We start from the raw sequence: 16247 nt of genomic DNA, 5'->3' as shown, positions 1-16247 counted from the left end.
CAGTCCGTCCCTCCGGTCTGTCCCTGGGTAGACTGACAGACAGGCGTCACTCTAATGCACCGCAGGACAATCCCCACACGGATAACCATCAGCGGAGCAATCACAGCAGCCTCCGTCCTCCCCGCACACAGCTTATTCCATATGGTAAGAGCAAAAACTACATTTCCCAAAACCCTTTGCCTCCCTCCTCTCCGGCCAGCCAGTCCTGTTCCCTGGGGACTCGGTGACGCGCGGTCTGGCCGCCGCTGATTGGCTGACGTGAAGCTTTGTTTGCCATTTATGGACAGGGACAGCCCGGACTGGTGCTGGACTCTCATTGTAAATCGCATGACTGAGGGGGAGAAGCGGCCGCAGCTGGAACCGCAGGAGCATCCACTGGGAGAAGCGGGAGCTCAGTGACGGCTCGTCTGCTGCGCCGGAGGCTCCGCCGCTACCCGCCCCTGTCCCTGCTGCCGCCCCGGGTCTGAGGCAGGAGCCCTTCATGTCTGCTGGACTCGGGATACACATCGGGAAGGAAGAGCTGTAACCTGCCGCGTCCGCGCACTCCTCTGCCTGCACCATGGTGAGTGCACAGTGCTGGCACCGACCTGTGCGATCGCGGACTCGCCTGATATCTAGAGATATATATATATATCTCATGCATGTTTTATATATTTTATTTCCAGTTCTGACTTTAATGTTGTTATCCAGCTGGCAGGCAGCCCACTGCATCTAACCTGTCTGGGGTCCTACATGATCTGCCCATCAGCACTGCTTATTGATTGTCACTGACCAGAGGTGACAGTGGACATCTCTAGATATTATTTTCTGAGCTGGTGTAACTGTATCCCCCCCAGCAGTGCTAGTGCTCTGGTGTTGGTTGGTTCAGGGACGTATCATGGGGCTGTACCCTTGGTGCCAGGGGGCGCTAAAAAGCTGCTGGGGCCAGGCCAACTTATGTAGCTATAGCACTCATTGAGGGAAAGCCTTGCTGGGGTACAGAGGTGGTCTCCAGTTACTGCTCCTCCTGTGAAGCTGCCTGACCCCCTAGTACAGTATCTGCTCCCCCTCCTGGCTGCTGCCATGGTGGACCTACAGCAGGTAGAGCGTGGACAGGTGTGGGGATTGTGCTTGGCTTCTCTGGGGTACAGAGGTGGTCTCCAGTTACTGCTCCTCCTATGAAGCTCCCTGACCCCCTAATACAGTATCTGCTCCCCCTCCTGGCTGCTGCCATGGTGGACCTACAGCAGGTAGAGCGTGGACAGGTGTGGGGATTGTGCTTGGCTTCTCTGGGGTACAGAGGTGGTCTCCAGTTACTGCTCCTCCTGTGAAGCTCCCTGACCCCCTAATACAGTATCTGCTCCCCCTCCTGGCTGCTGCCATGGTGGACCTACAGCAGGTAGAGCACAGACAGGTGTGGGGATTGTGCTTGGCTTCTCTGGGGTACGGAGGTGGTCTCCAGTTACTGCTCCTCCTGTGAAGCTGCCTGACCCCCTAGTACAGTATCTGCTCCCCCTCCTGGCTGCTGCCATGGTGGACCTACAGCAGGTAGAGCGTGGACAGGTGTGGGGATTGTGCTTGGCTTCTCTGGGGTACAGAGGTGGTCTCCAGTTACTGCTCCTCCTATGAAGCTCTCTGACCCCCTAATACAGTATCTGCTCCCCCTCCTGGCTGCTGCCATGGTGGACCTACAGCAGGTAGAGCGTGGACAGGTGTGGGGATTGTGCTTGGCTTCTCTGGGGTACAGAGGTGGTCTCCAGTTACTGCTCCTCCTGTGAACCTGCCTGCCACCCTGACCCCCTAGTACAGTATCTTTTTCCCCTCCTGGCAGCTGCCATGGTGGACCCACAGCAGGTAGCATGCAGACTGCCAGGTGTGGAGAATGTGCTTGGCTTCCCTTTTCTTCACTTCACTTTACAATGTTTGTTCCTAGCAGACCTTTAATCCTTTCTGTTGTAGGAAGGGCCGTACCTGGCCAAGAGCCCGATCATCCCCCTGCTGAGTGGTTCTGCAGATGGTGCTGCGCTTAATGCCAACACCATTACCTGGGAAACTAACAAGCTGGAAATGTGGGTGATTGCCTGCAGGGCACGGTGCGCTCACTCCTAGAGAGCGCCTCTGTGTCTTCCCTCCCAGTCTCTAGGGTTACAGACTCCATAGGGACACTTGTACCTGACTACGTACAATAAGCCTTATATTACAGGAAGCTCAGGACCTCTCCATGTGCCTGAACACATAGCTGCTCTGTAAGATGGTGGCCCTGACCTGTTCTTGTATGACATGGGCAGATATTCATGCAGGGAACCTGTTTGACCAAGAAGTGATAGCAGCTGATGGGTTTGAGCACCGGGCCCAGACCTCATCCACTGGTTGGCATGCTGGCCTCTGTTCCATAAGGAGATGTCCTCATGAGGCCTACAAGCAGTAGAATGGCTGACAGTCGTGTTTCTGAGCCCTAAACCTTGCCTGCAACGCAGGACTTCTTAAGTGTTGTAGGATGCATGCATTTGGCATGGTCTGTTAGTGTACAAGTGTACCAATATATTGTGAAAAACCTTAATAAATTTGACATTATAGGACCTCTTTAACCCCTATCACTAATGTCTTTTTATTACTATATCCAATGTCTGTTTCCTATAAAGAACCTATAATAAGTAACCATCAGACCCCATAGAAGTCAATATCATTTTATCACTATTTATGGCCGTTCTGAAATCCCACTGCAGATTGTAGGGATCTGGAGCGTTAGGCTACTTTCACACATCTGTCGGTACAGGGCCGTCGCAAAACGTTAAATTTAGCACAACGTGGGCAGCGGATGCAGTTTTACAACGCATCCATTGCCCATTGTGATGAGCGGGAAAGAGGGGGTGGTGTTTTTTTTTTTTTTTTTTTTTTTTTTCTTTGTCATGACAGACCGCTAAAACACGACGCATCCGTCGCACGACTGATGCGAGGTGTGACCATCCGTCACAATCTGTCGTCCATTAAACTGTATGGCAAAAAAACGGATCCTGTGGGCACATTTGCAGGATCTGTTTTTTTGCCATTGCGACGGAGGCAAAAAGACGGAAGTGTGAAAGTAGCCTTATTTGTCAGTAGTACTATACTACTGTCACACTAGTGGCATTGCGATGACTTCATGGGGCGGCTGTTCTCAATGGCACGGTTCTGGTAAGACTTTGGCTTCGGGGTCATCCTGTGGTGCTGCGGAGAGGTGGTCGGGCATGGAGCTACTGTGCATGTTCCAGCATTCTGGCCACTGGTCATCCCACCTGTAAAATGTATTTCTAAAACTGCACAAGTGTGACCACCGCTGCTGGAGGGCGGCAGTGGCAATAACCACAGTGCTGTGGACCCCAGAATATAGGTCCATACAGAGCATTGTAAAGATTAAACTGTGCAGTAATGTTCCTATTTGTGAAATAAAAGAAAAATATTTCTACTGAGGTTAATATTAAACGGGATCTCCCAGGTGTGAATGTCCATTTAAAACATTTATTATGGGATGGGGTTCATAGGCTTCACCAGACCACTGAAGGTGTCCAAAGTATAAGAAAGGAAACCGGCCCTGGCAGTGGAGAAGTCACTCAAGTCAGAATATGCTTTATAAATTTGCAGTAAGTCGGTAGTCTGGACATGAAACAGGAGGCAGGGTGTTGGAGGTATGAAGGGTTAACCATGCCTTTGGAAGGGAGGTTGGAGCCAGGCCTGTGTATGTAGAGAAGGCATCTTTGTGTTAGTCCTGCCTCCACACTGGTCCTGTTTACACTTTTCCCACTGGGTGATGGCACAAGGTGAATGGAGGCAGTGTCCTAGCCGCGCGTAGAGCTGGGTGTAAGCTGCTGTGGCTCCTCTTTGCTTGCGTTCATTTCCTGACTGACTTGGAGCTGTTTTTGGGAAGGACAGAGTGCCGCAGTCATTGGGGACTTTCATCGCACACATGACTCGGTCCTATGCTATCGCTTCTGGGTCCATAGCTGGCATCTAGTGTCACAGTATCATTGGGATGAATTATCATCTAATGCATTACTCATTACAACCAGAGTTGTTTGTTTTGGCCGTGGCAGCGCTGTCACGTGTCTCAGAGCAAGGTGTGTCAGTGATGACATGTTATAGGTGTGCGGCTGTCCCCAAGAGTCGGGCTGTACGTGCTCACACCCAGCAATATCCGCTCTCTGAAAATATCATCTATGAAAGAGGTTGGCCCTGGTGTTACACGGAGGCTATAGCTTCCACAGGGGAACATGGGGGTTGTCTTGTGTAGCCCACCAGTCACTACAATCTATACCCTGGGAATGTCTTGCATTCTACAGGATTTCAGAAGTTACTAACTATTCCTTGTTTTACCGTCCGGCTGTATGCACACAGTGGGATTCCTATATTATAGTGAACCTTCTGGCTTCTATGCTCATCAGTTAATTCTTTCTGTATAAAATGCCATTTATTAAAATAAAACCAGCAGGTATGAAAGCCTTACATGTGTATCTGCATGTGACTATATTTTGCCCCTAATTTTTCCAAGTTTCACCTATGAGACCCCATACTCATGAACTGTTGGCACCAGCATTGTTTGACCTTGCCCACCTGTATGTTGTGCGATGTATAGCAGACTATAGAACTAGGGTTACAAGCATGACTAGTATTCTATCTGGGCTCCGGTCACACTGTTACTGTATCATGACTTCCATCTTTTACATCAGACATAATTCGTGTGTATATACGCAGTGAGCGAGTAAGTAACAAATTTAATCTTTCCTGATGCAATTTCCGCTTGAAAATCTTGTCTGTTTTGTCCGCCAGGAGAAAAAATAAAAAATAGTGGCTTGTGTTCAGTTTTACCTCTGATTTCCCAGAGTGGAGGCGACTAGTGGAAGGGGCACGCTGGCTGTGACTTCAGAGATTGAGACAACAATGTCAGCTGTGACGTGCATTAATGTGTACTGGCTAAGGAAGGGCTATGATTGCTATTGAGGAAGAGGTGAACACCTGCTTACGATCTATAGGGGAAAAAGGTGACAACGTATGGCCCAGCCATCAATATAATAGGAGTATTGGTTACAATGGGTGGCGGCCTAGTCCTTCAGCTATAGAAGGAAATGTAATCTCCTGTGTGACTGCTGGTATTCACTGCAATGCACTACAAGAATGGAGCTGCTCGGTATAGACTCATTGCACCCACTGCAAAATGTCTCCTTACTTGGTAATTTAATCCTTCCTGTAAACTCCTCCATTTTTGTCCATGCGTGTGACTCATTAAAAAAAAATAATGCTGTTTTGAAACCAGCATTGGTTACATTAGACTATAAAGATAAAATGCACATAACGAAGTGTACCATAAGGAGTTACTGGGTGCACTACCAAGAAAGCTTCCTCCACCAAATTGCCCCCTCTGTTCTTGATTTCCAACCTTGCGGAAGCTGACTGCTGTGAGTATTTTGCTCTGGCTGGTTAATAAAATAGGGGGGAAACCCACGTCAGGTCATTAATTTATTTCCAAACGATCGCTGGAGGCGGCTGTGGAATACCCCGATCATCTGCACCTATTGTCACTGTTATTAGCGACAGCAGGTGTCGGATGATGGGGGTAACAGTCCCAAAAGCCCCCGCCTGCTGTCGTTCAGACTTTAATTTAATGCTCACCATTGTCCTCTGACCGCCGGCATTGCAGGGGAGAATGATGAAAGCCGGCTTCAGCACCAGCCGCTGGGGAACAGCGCTTACTATAGCGCTTCTTCGCCGATGGCTGTCCGTGTGGTACTGATGAGACAGTTGCCACACGTAGTACACTGATATCTCGGTAGCGTTTTTTCCGGTACGGAAATATTAGGACGTGTGAAAGAGGCCTCAGAGTAGACAAAATTATTAATGTTTGTGATCAAGGACTATTAGGCTGTGTTCACACGTTGTTTTTTTTCCACACAGGCAAAACCTGCTCTTGGCAGTAAAGAAGTTGCTTACAAAAAGCTTGTTCTGCTGCATTTTTGTTTTCTTGTGCGTGTTGATAAAGTATATGACCCCCCCCCCCCCCCCCCCAAAAAAAAAAAAAAAAAGTAACTTCCTTAGATTTTTTTTTTTATTTATTTTTTTTTTCCCAGCAAAAAAACCTGCTGACTATTTTTGCACTCACCCACTGCTTCCTATGGTTGCAAAAAAAAAATACTGAAAGTGACATGCTGCAGTTTGCAAAAAAAATACAGCAATTTTCCAAATCAGTCAGGAAACTAAAACCTGTGTGTTCTGAAATCTGTCTTTGCTGGTACTGTAGATACTGATTAAAATTGGCATAAAAAAGCTGCAAAAGCGCAAAGTGTGAATACGGCCTTAAAGCTGGCCAATCACATGCATTAACGGTCTGGTTTTGGTTAAGCGGCTACTCAGTCACCACCTCCTGAATCCCACCCCACTAATGAACTCAACACTCAGCTGAGTGTTCCTCTGTTATTTCAATGGGGGGAGATAGGAGTAATTGAAGTGGATTGGCAGTCAGGCCAACAATATATAGAGGTGATCATAGCACAGAAAGTTAGATAGTTTGTCTGACCCCCCCCCATGTCTCAAAAAAACAAAAACAAATCAGTGATGTAACTGGAGTCCTATAGTCCACAGCGCAAATTTTGGACGCCAGCATCATGTTGGTCAGATCTGTGGGCCCCTGTAATGTTCATCATACTGGGCCCAATTCTGTAACCTTGTCCCCTGTCCTGTAATAATGCCCCCCCATCCAGGGCCTCGTTCTGTAACACTGCCTTCCTGTATTGGGCCCCATTCTGTAATATTGGCCCCCGCCTTGGCACTGTCCTCAGGCACATTAAACTCTTCTTACTTTTCCTCACTTCACACACAACCAAAACCCATTAGCAATGCAGTGACACAGCCTAAACTATCTTCACATGCTGCGGCCGTGTTTTTGTTTTTTTTTTCGTTTAATTCTTAATCCTAGCAATACTGGCCAATGTGACTATACCGTTAGCCACCAATGATCTTGCTGCTAAGAGCTAAAGCAAGCTGGCACTTAGAAGAGCAAAAATCACAGGCATAGAAATGATCTTAAAAAGCAATGCTGTATGAATAAAAAGAAACATTGTGTTGTCCGCGCTCCATGGATGTGAAGGGACAATGCAGGAGGGACAGGAAGTGTTTGATGCCTTTGAACTTTTCAGAAAACTGAGGTCAGACCAAGTGAAGATTAAAATCAAGTCTGCCCTTCCACTTAACACACAAAAGGCCAGATGGAGGCTTATTTTGGGCACATGTTAATTGTGTGGCATAAAGAAAGCCCTGCAAGAGAAGTAATGGAAAGTCAAGTCGCACAAAAGGGTTTACCAGGCTCCAGGGTGGATTGATTTAAATCACGCCGATTTAAATCATGATTTAAATCACGATTTAAATCAAAAGATTTTTTTCTATTTAAATCGGATCGATTTAAATCATGATTTTAATCATGATTTAAATCACTGATTTAAATCAAAAGGTTTTTTTTTAATATAAATCACGATTAAAATGAGAAGTGAGAGCAGTGCGCATGTGCGCCCATAGTTACACGGACGAAACTAGGGGCAACGATCTAACGCCAGGGTGAGGGGGGGACCCCAAAGTAAGTAAAAATCTTTTTTGTTTTACTATATGGCAATAGGTAGGTGTTTAAAAGCAGCATGTCTTAATTGTATAAACTATTAATAGCCTCCACATTTTGTTCATACTGCCCCTTTAATTCCACACTTCTAGCTTGGTTTCACTTTTGGTTTAGTTTCTTTTTCCATTCAGTTGACATGCCCAAACTTGTTGGATAGTCAGCATCCTACAGAAACCTCTGGAAGAGCATGGCATTGTGAATGTTACACATATACAGCCTTTATTCTACTGAGTTAAACAACTCAGCTTTATCTCATGATGGAAGAACCTTTGGATGGTAAAATATTTTCCTCAAAAAGCAGTTTATTGAAAAAAATCCGATTTAAATCAAAAAAATCCGATTTAAATCAAAAAAATCCGATTTTTTTGATTTTTTTTAAAAAACATTGATTTTTATCCACCCTGCCAGGCTCTAGCCAAGCTCTTACACTCATGTTGTGACCGTGTGCAATGCACACTGTTATCATTGCCTTGTATCTCCAGCATGAGTAGGCGGTCGCACTGATGGCAGTATGTGGCGTAGTCGTGTAGATTCTCATCTGCTTGTCTAGGAAATTGTGACAGTGAGTACTGTGCACACCTTCAATGGCTCCACTACCTGCAGTCACATAGTGATTGCATAAATCTGTCTTGTACCATCCAAACGACTTATTTTTTTTTTTTTTTTTTTTTTTCTTCCTGATTGCCATTACATCACATGTGGAATTGCAAAAATATATGGAATTCTGCAATTGTCTTTTGGATTTTGTTTTTTATGGCAGTTATTGTACAGTAAAATGGACCTGGTAATGATTCTCCAGATCAGTACATTTATGGCAACTTCAGTCATTAAAAAGCGCTCATCTGCACTGCCTCATTGAATAACACTGATCTGAGTGGTGTCCGTTCTGTTTTTTCCCCGGACAGCATATGGACCAAAAATACAATCATGTGAAGGAGCCCAGGGTTAGAATACATGGCTGGTTTCTTCCTAAAACTGTGCCGCACCTGTGTACTGTGTGCCTGATGTATTCCAGCTCCTTCATTCCCCTAATAGCACTGAGCTGCCATGTCACACAGCCTGGGGGCACACCTCCGAAGAATCGGCCATGTTTTTGTAATCCCGTATGACCCCTTTGAACACCCTCTAGAGCAGCCAGGACACCCAAGCAGAAGACGGGATCATTTGGAGACTCTTTATATGATCGCTGGTTCTTGTTAATAACTGTAAGGATGATTCCTATTATGAATTGGAGCTTTTTATAGACTGTTCTTCAGCAGATGTCTTGAGAAACAGAGCATTGTAAGCTGTATTGGTATTGGCTTCATGTGCAGCCATTGACCCGTGGACTTCTTACTCGGCCCACAGGGCAAAAAATAACACAATACACAGCTATGCACAGAGGGAATTGAAAGTTCTCTACAATAAACATATATATATATTTTTTTTTTATTTCCAGCTGAGTGCAACAATGACATTGGATGAAAGTGACGTACGATGTGTTCTCTACAACCATGGTCCAAATATCAGGCTGCTTAAACTTCTACTAACTCTCCAAAGAAAACCTTACCATAGCCCCTGATAAGTCACATGCAGAATGAAATTCCTACAAAATTATGAACGTTAACTTTGTTTAATAGAATTAATATAAAACAAACAAATTCTTACATAAACATCTGTTGGGCCATCAGTATAAGGCCGGCCTCACACTAGCGAGTTTTACGGACGTATGAGCGCATAAACTACGTCCGTAAAATACGCATCACACACATGGCACAATGATTCTCTATGGCCCAGCTCCTATCTGCCGTATATTACGCATCCATAATATACGGTCTTGTACGGCCGTAGAAAATCGCAGCATGCCGCGTTTGTCACCGTATTGCGCAAAAATATCGCCAATGAAAGTCTATGGGAGCGAGAAAAATACGGATTCCACACGGACCAGCAGTGTGACTTGCGAGAAATACGCAGCGGTGTTAGTGAAAAGCCGGTAATTCAATTGCCGGCTTTTCATTTCTCCTTCACAAACCCGACATATGAGACATGGTTTACATACAGTAAACCATCTCATATCCCCTTTTTTTTTTTTTTTGCATATTCCACACTACTAATGTTAGTAGTGTGTATGTGCAAAATTTGGGCGCTGTAGCTGCTAAAATAAAGGGTTAAATGGCGGATAAAATTGGCGTGGGCTCCCGCGCAATTTTCTCCGCCAGAGTGGTAAAGCCAGTGACTGAGGGCAGATATTAATAGCCTAGAGAGGGTCCATGGTTATTGGCCCCCCCTGGCTACAAACATCTGCCCCCAGCCAACCCCAGAAAAGGCACATCTGGAAGATGCGCCTATTCTGGCACTTGGCCACTCTCTTCCCACTCCCGTGTAGCGGTGGGATATGGGGTAATGAAGGGTTAATGTCACCTTGCTATTGTAAGGTGACATTAAGCCAGATTAATAATGGAGAGGCGTCAATTATGACACCTATCCATTATTAATCCAATTGTATGAAAGGGTTAAAAAAACACACACATTATAAAGTATTTTAATGAAATAAACACACAGGTTGTTTTAATATTTTATTGCTCTCTCAATCCACGTGAAGACCCTCGCTCTGAAAAATAATAAACCAACAATATACCTTCAGATGATCTGTCACGTCCCACGAAGTAAATCCATCTGAAGGGGTTAAATCATTTTACAGCCAGGAGCTGTGCTAAAGCACTCGCTCGTGCCTGTAAACCCCGGGTGCTGAAAGGAAAGCTGGGTGATCTGTACTTGCCTTGAGTTGCGGTGATGCGCCCTCTGCTGGATGTCCTCATGAACTGGAGCCTTGGAAAAGTTCCCACGCTCGAGTTCATATGAGGACATCCAGCAGAGGGCGCATTATTAATCTGGCTTAATGTCACCTTACAATAGCAAGGTGACATTAACCCTTCATTACCCCATATCCCACCGCTACACAGGAGTGGGAAGAGTGGCCAAGTGCCAGAATAGGCGCATCTTCCAGATGTGCCTTTTCTGGGGTGGCGGGGGGCAGATGTTTGTAGCCAGGGGGGGCCAATAACCATGGACCCTCTCTAGGCTATTAATATCTGCCCTCAGTCACTGGCTTTACCACTCTGGCGGAGAAAATTGCGCGGGAGCCCATGGCAATTTTTTCCGCCATTTAACCCTTTATTGTAGCAGCTACAGCGCCCAAATTTTGCACATACACACTACTAACATTAGTAGTGTGGAATATGCAAAAAAAAAAGGGGATATGAGATGGTTTACTGTATGTAAACCATGTCTCATATCCTGTCGGGTTTGGGAAGGAGAAATGAAAAGCCGGTAATTGAATTACCGGCTTTTCACATATATCGCGCTGAATTAAATATAAATACAGAATATATGTGTCTCAATGAGATATATATATATATATATATATAGATATATATATATATATATATATATATATATATATATATATATACTGTATATATGTTTTAACGAACATTTGAGCACATAAATCCATTAGATGTCGGTTTTGCAAGCCTGCGAGAAAATATCGCAGTACGGGTGCCATACGGATTACATACGGAGGATGCCATGCGCAAAATACGCTGACACACCCTGCCTACGGATGACATACGGATCACTATTTTGGGGACTTTTCTGCGTATTACGGCCGTAAAAAACAGACCGTATTTACATACGCTGAGTGTGAGGCCGGCCTAAGGGTATGTGTCCACGTTCAGGTTTGCTTCAGGCTTTGGTCAGGATTTTATGCAGGTAAAATCCTGACCAAAAATGCACCTGAGGTCACTGGCAGGTCACCTGCGGTGTTCCTGCGTGTTTTGCTCATTGTAGCAACATGCTGCGTTCTGAAATAACGCAACGCATGTGCTTTTTTGCAGGAAAAACGCATGCGTCTTTTAATGCACAGTGGAGATGGGATTCCATTAAATCCCCTCCACTATGCTGTAACATCTGGACGCTGCGGCTCAACGCTGCGTCAAAAATGCAGCGTTTCCTGAACGTGGACACATACCCTAACAGGACTGGAAAACCCCACTAAGTGACACCCCTCCCTTAGTGTCAGATCTACAATATTGGGGATGAATATGAGCTTGGAGTTCAAAGGCCAGCACCCCACCAATCCGCTATTATTGCCTCATATTGAAATGAACAGGAGTTGATCTGTGCTGTCCCCTAAGGCTATGTGCACACGTTGCGGATTCATGTGCGGATTTTTCCGCTCCGTTTCCGAAACATCCGCAGGTAAAACACCCTGTGTTTTAACTGCGGATTTTGTGCTGATTTCACCTGCGTTTTGACTCCTGCAGATTCCAATTATGGAACAGGTGTAAAACACTGCGGAATCCGCACAAAGAATTGACATGCTGTGGAAAATAAACCGCAGCGTTTGTGTAGAATCTTCCACAGCATGTGCACTGCGGATTTGGTTTTCCATAGGTTTACATGGTACTGTACAACACATGGAAAACTGCTGTGAATCCGCAGCCAAATCCGCAACGTGTGCACGTAGCCTAAATGTTCTGCTCCACATTGGTGCCAGTGGTGATAACAGCTGATCGTCAGGATTTTGTGTCTGACCCACATGATGTTATATAGACTATCTAGTCTAAAGTAGACCATCAATAAAATGGTACTGGAAAACTCTTTAAGTTGCTAATATTGATAAACCTTATGTATACATTAAGATGGATTTGTTTTTCTTCTACCGACTTATAAAGGTACACTGCAAGTCTATTCTGACCATCAAAAGTAAAAATAATCTGTTTAAAAAACCCATCTTCAAATACCCTGTTGGGCATCATTCAGACATCATTGCACTTTCACAGATGCAATACATACTGATTGTAGTCTTTGGGTCCGTTCACATGTTAGGTGTGTGGGTTTTTTTTTTTGGGGGGGGGGGAATTGTCACCAATTTAAAAGTGCCAATGCAACACTATGGGTCCATGAAACACAAAGCACAAAGATGGTTAGAAGAAGCTTTGTAATTTATCCACTCACGAAAAATAACATACGAACCACCAGTACCATCTTGGTTGCGCAAGTGAAAAATGCTGACTTCTGAATGGGGGTTTAGAGAAAAATGAATGAATAATGCAGGGTCGAGCATTTGGAGTGCTCATCCATTAGCCGCAACAGGAGATTAGCCAGAACAGATAGCAACAGGAGACCATTATTGCAGCTTCTCAGGATCCATGTGATCTACGTGGACAACTCATGGATTTCAATGAGAGCTGTCTAATATTAAGCTCCAACGACGATGTGGGGTGCGTGTATAGTGTATATGTGTGTGTGTATAATATATATATATACAGTGCCTACAAGTAGTATTCAACCCCCTGCAGACTTAGCAGGTTTACACATTTGGAATTAACTTGGCATTGTGACATTTGGACTGTAGATCAGCCTGGAAGTGTGAAATGCACTGCAGCAAAAAAGAATGTTATTTCTTTGTTTATTTTTTTTTTTAAATTGTGAAAAGTCTTTTCAGAGGGTCATTTATTATTCAACCCCTCAACCCACCAGAATTCTGTTTGGTTCCCCTAAAGTATTAAGAAGTAGTTCAGGCACAAAGAACAATGAGCTTCACATGTTTGGATTAATTATCTTTTTCCAGCCTTTTCTGACTATTTAAGACCCTCCCCAAACTTGTGAACAGCACTCAAACATGGTCAACATGGGAAAGACAAAGGAGCATTCCAAGGCCATCAGAGACAAGATCGTGGAGGGTCACAAGGCTGGCAAGGGGTACAAAACCCTTTCCAAGGAGTTGGGCCTACCTGTCTCCACTGTTGGGAGCATCATCCGGAAGTGGAAGGCTTATGGAACTACTGTTAGCCTTCCACGGCCTGGACAGCCTTTGAAAGTTTCCTCCCGTGCCGAGGCCAGGCTTGTCCGAAGAGTCAAGGCTAACCCAAGGACAACAAGGAAGTAGCTCCGGGAAGATCTCATGGCAGTGGGGACATTGGTTTCAGCCAATACCATAAGTAACGTACTCCACCGCAATGGTCTCCATTCCAGACGAGCCCGTAAGGTACCTTTACTTTCAAAGCGTCATGTCAAGGCTCGTCTATAGTTTGCTCATGATCACTTGGAGGACTCTGAGACTGACTGGTTCAAGGTTCTCTGGTCTGATGAGACCAAGATCGAGATCTTTGGTGCCAACCACACACGTGACGTTTGGAGACTGGATGGCACTGCATACGACCCCAAGAATACCATCCCTACAGTCAAGCATGGTGGTGGCAGCATCATGCTGTGGGGCTGTTTCTCAGCCAAGGGGCCTGGCCATCTGGTCCGCATCCATGGGAAGATGGATAGCACGGCCTACCTGGAGATTTTGGCCAAGAACCTCCGCTCCTCCATCAAGGATCTTAAGATGGGTCGTCATTTCATCTTCCAACAAGACAACGACCCAAAGCACACAGCCAAGAAAACCAAGGCCTGGTTCAAGAGGCAAAAAATCAAGGTGTTGCAGTGGCCTAGTCAGTCTCCTGACCTTAACCCAATTGAAAACTTGTGGAAGGAGCTCAAGATTAAAGTCCACATGAGACACCCAAAGAACCTAGATAACTTGGAGAAGATCTGCATGGAGGAGTGGGCCAAGATAAATCCAGAGACCTGTGCCGGCCTGATCAGGTCTTATAAAAGACGATTATTAGCTGTAATTGCAAACAAAGGTTATTCCACAAAATATTAAACCTAGGGGTTGAATAATTGACCCACGCTTTTATGTTTAAAATTTATAAAAATTTAACTGAGCAACAAAACTTTTTGGTTTGTAAGATTTATGCATCTGTTAATAAATCCTGCTCTTGTTTGAAGTTTGAAGGCTCTAACTTATTTGCATCTTATTAAACTTGCTAAATCATCTGCAGGGGGTTGAATTCTACTTGTAGGCACTGTGTATGTAGGTATATATATATATATATATATATATATATATATATATATATATATATATATATATATATATATATATTAGGAACTTGCCAAGAAACAAAAATCCGCAACATGAAAAACTCATTGTGGGAATCTAGCTTATCACCTGAGGCCAATCTGCAAGGAAGCTACTCTGCAGTGGGATCATCTGGGGACCCTACTTGCTAATAAGAGGTTTTCCAAAGCACGCAACTTAGAGGGGTTGTCCACTTTAGCTATACTTTAGCAAATGTGTTTGTTGCATACCACAGACTGCATGGCTCTCCTGTCCTCAATGTCTGCTGGTGGGAGTAGACCTGTCCATCAGCTCCTCCTGCTGAAAAGCACTCCACATGGTAAATGTGAGTGTTTGTTTTTTTGTTTTTCTGTCGGAGGCTGGTGGACAGGTCTAGTCACACACTCTTCTGTAAGGATGTGGCACTATCAGGAGGAGAACTCGTAATGCTACAAAATCTTCTCCCAAAGACAAATATTAAAATAAAGATGGCAGACATTCCCTTTAAGAATTAAAGGTGTGTATTTAGCAAGTGTAAGAATCTCCATCTGCCAGTGATGGTGAATATCTTAAGATTATTGAAGTTCTTTTTATATTAACTATGGTCGGGATGAGCGGCTGGAGTGTCTTAGAACAGTGTCTAATTACGAGCGTCCGGACCTGTTGGACTGGTAACCCTGCCTATTCTGAAAACAAAGCCTAGGAGTCCACCTACAACTCTCTGAAGATGTTGTGTATTTATGCCCAAGGATTTTTACATGGTATTTTGTGTGCCCTACATTTCTAATCAACAGTAAACATTTGGTCTGTGAGAATGGATAACACCTCAGTGACAGATCGTATGGATGTCAGCAGAGCTGCCTAAGGCTCCTCCACATGACTGTATAACACAGTACTACATGATACACAGATTCATGCAACTGGCTTGAGCCATAAATGCAAGGGATGCATACGGTGGGGGAAAATATACATGTGGATATAAAAATTCTACCCGTTAAAATAGCAGGTTTGTGATGTGGGGGGGACATTCCAAGAAGAATAATTTCGGAACTTTTTCCACCTTGCTGTTGCCCACAATCTGCAAAGCCTCAGAGAAACAAACTGAAATCATTTTGAAGGGGGAAAACATAAGTGTAAGCACCCTCTTATATTTGGGGCTGTGGTTGTGTTCAAAATTAGCCAATCCCTTTTAAACTCCTGTCGGATAGTAGTCATTATGTAGTTTTTATAATATAAAGTGATTCTTAACAATTAAGAATAAAGTTTAACTGGCTTAGAAATCCTCCTACAACATAGTCTATAAAGAATTTGTATGACTGCAAAGGAATTGTTGAAAGCCATCAGTCAGGAAAAGGGTATAAATTAAAAAATCCATTCAATTAGATATACCATTGACCACTGAATGTGCCAACAAGTGGCTTCAAATTAGTACAACATAAATCTGGGCATATCTCAAAGTGGTGAAAAGACAAGTAAATTGACCCAGGAGACTGGCAAGAGTCCTAGAGCAACAAAGAAAGGAGCTGCAAGAATTTCGGAGAAATACTGGTTGTGTACAGCATGTGACATCAATCTCCCATATTTTTCATATGGTTGGCCTATTGGGAACAGTGTCAAGATGGAATCTTTTTCGTACAATGAAACATTCATGCCCGGGAAATTTTTCCCAAAACCTACATCAAGTCTTCCAAAAGCATT

At 44.5% G+C, this 16247-nt stretch overlaps 1 protein-coding gene across 1 annotated transcript in view; it reads left to right on the top strand.

Annotated features, from left to right (window-relative positions):
• Nucleotides 1-247: 247 nt before the first annotated feature.
• MYO1E (myosin IE) overlaps nt 248-16247 on the top strand; it is a 189285-nt gene continuing 173285 nt past the window's right edge. Inside the window, exon 1 of the mRNA XM_077263863.1 lies at nt 248-562. Within this exon, the coding sequence (XP_077119978.1) occupies nt 560-562 (3 nt within the window). The 5' untranslated portion in view covers nt 248-559. The remainder of the gene's footprint in view (nt 563-16247) is intronic.

This window comes from Ranitomeya variabilis, chromosome 5 (genome assembly GCF_051348905.1).
Source record: "Ranitomeya variabilis isolate aRanVar5 chromosome 5, aRanVar5.hap1, whole genome shotgun sequence".
Lineage (NCBI taxonomy): Eukaryota > Metazoa > Chordata > Amphibia > Anura > Dendrobatidae > Ranitomeya > Ranitomeya variabilis.
This window is presented reverse-complemented; position numbering and strand designations above follow the sequence as displayed.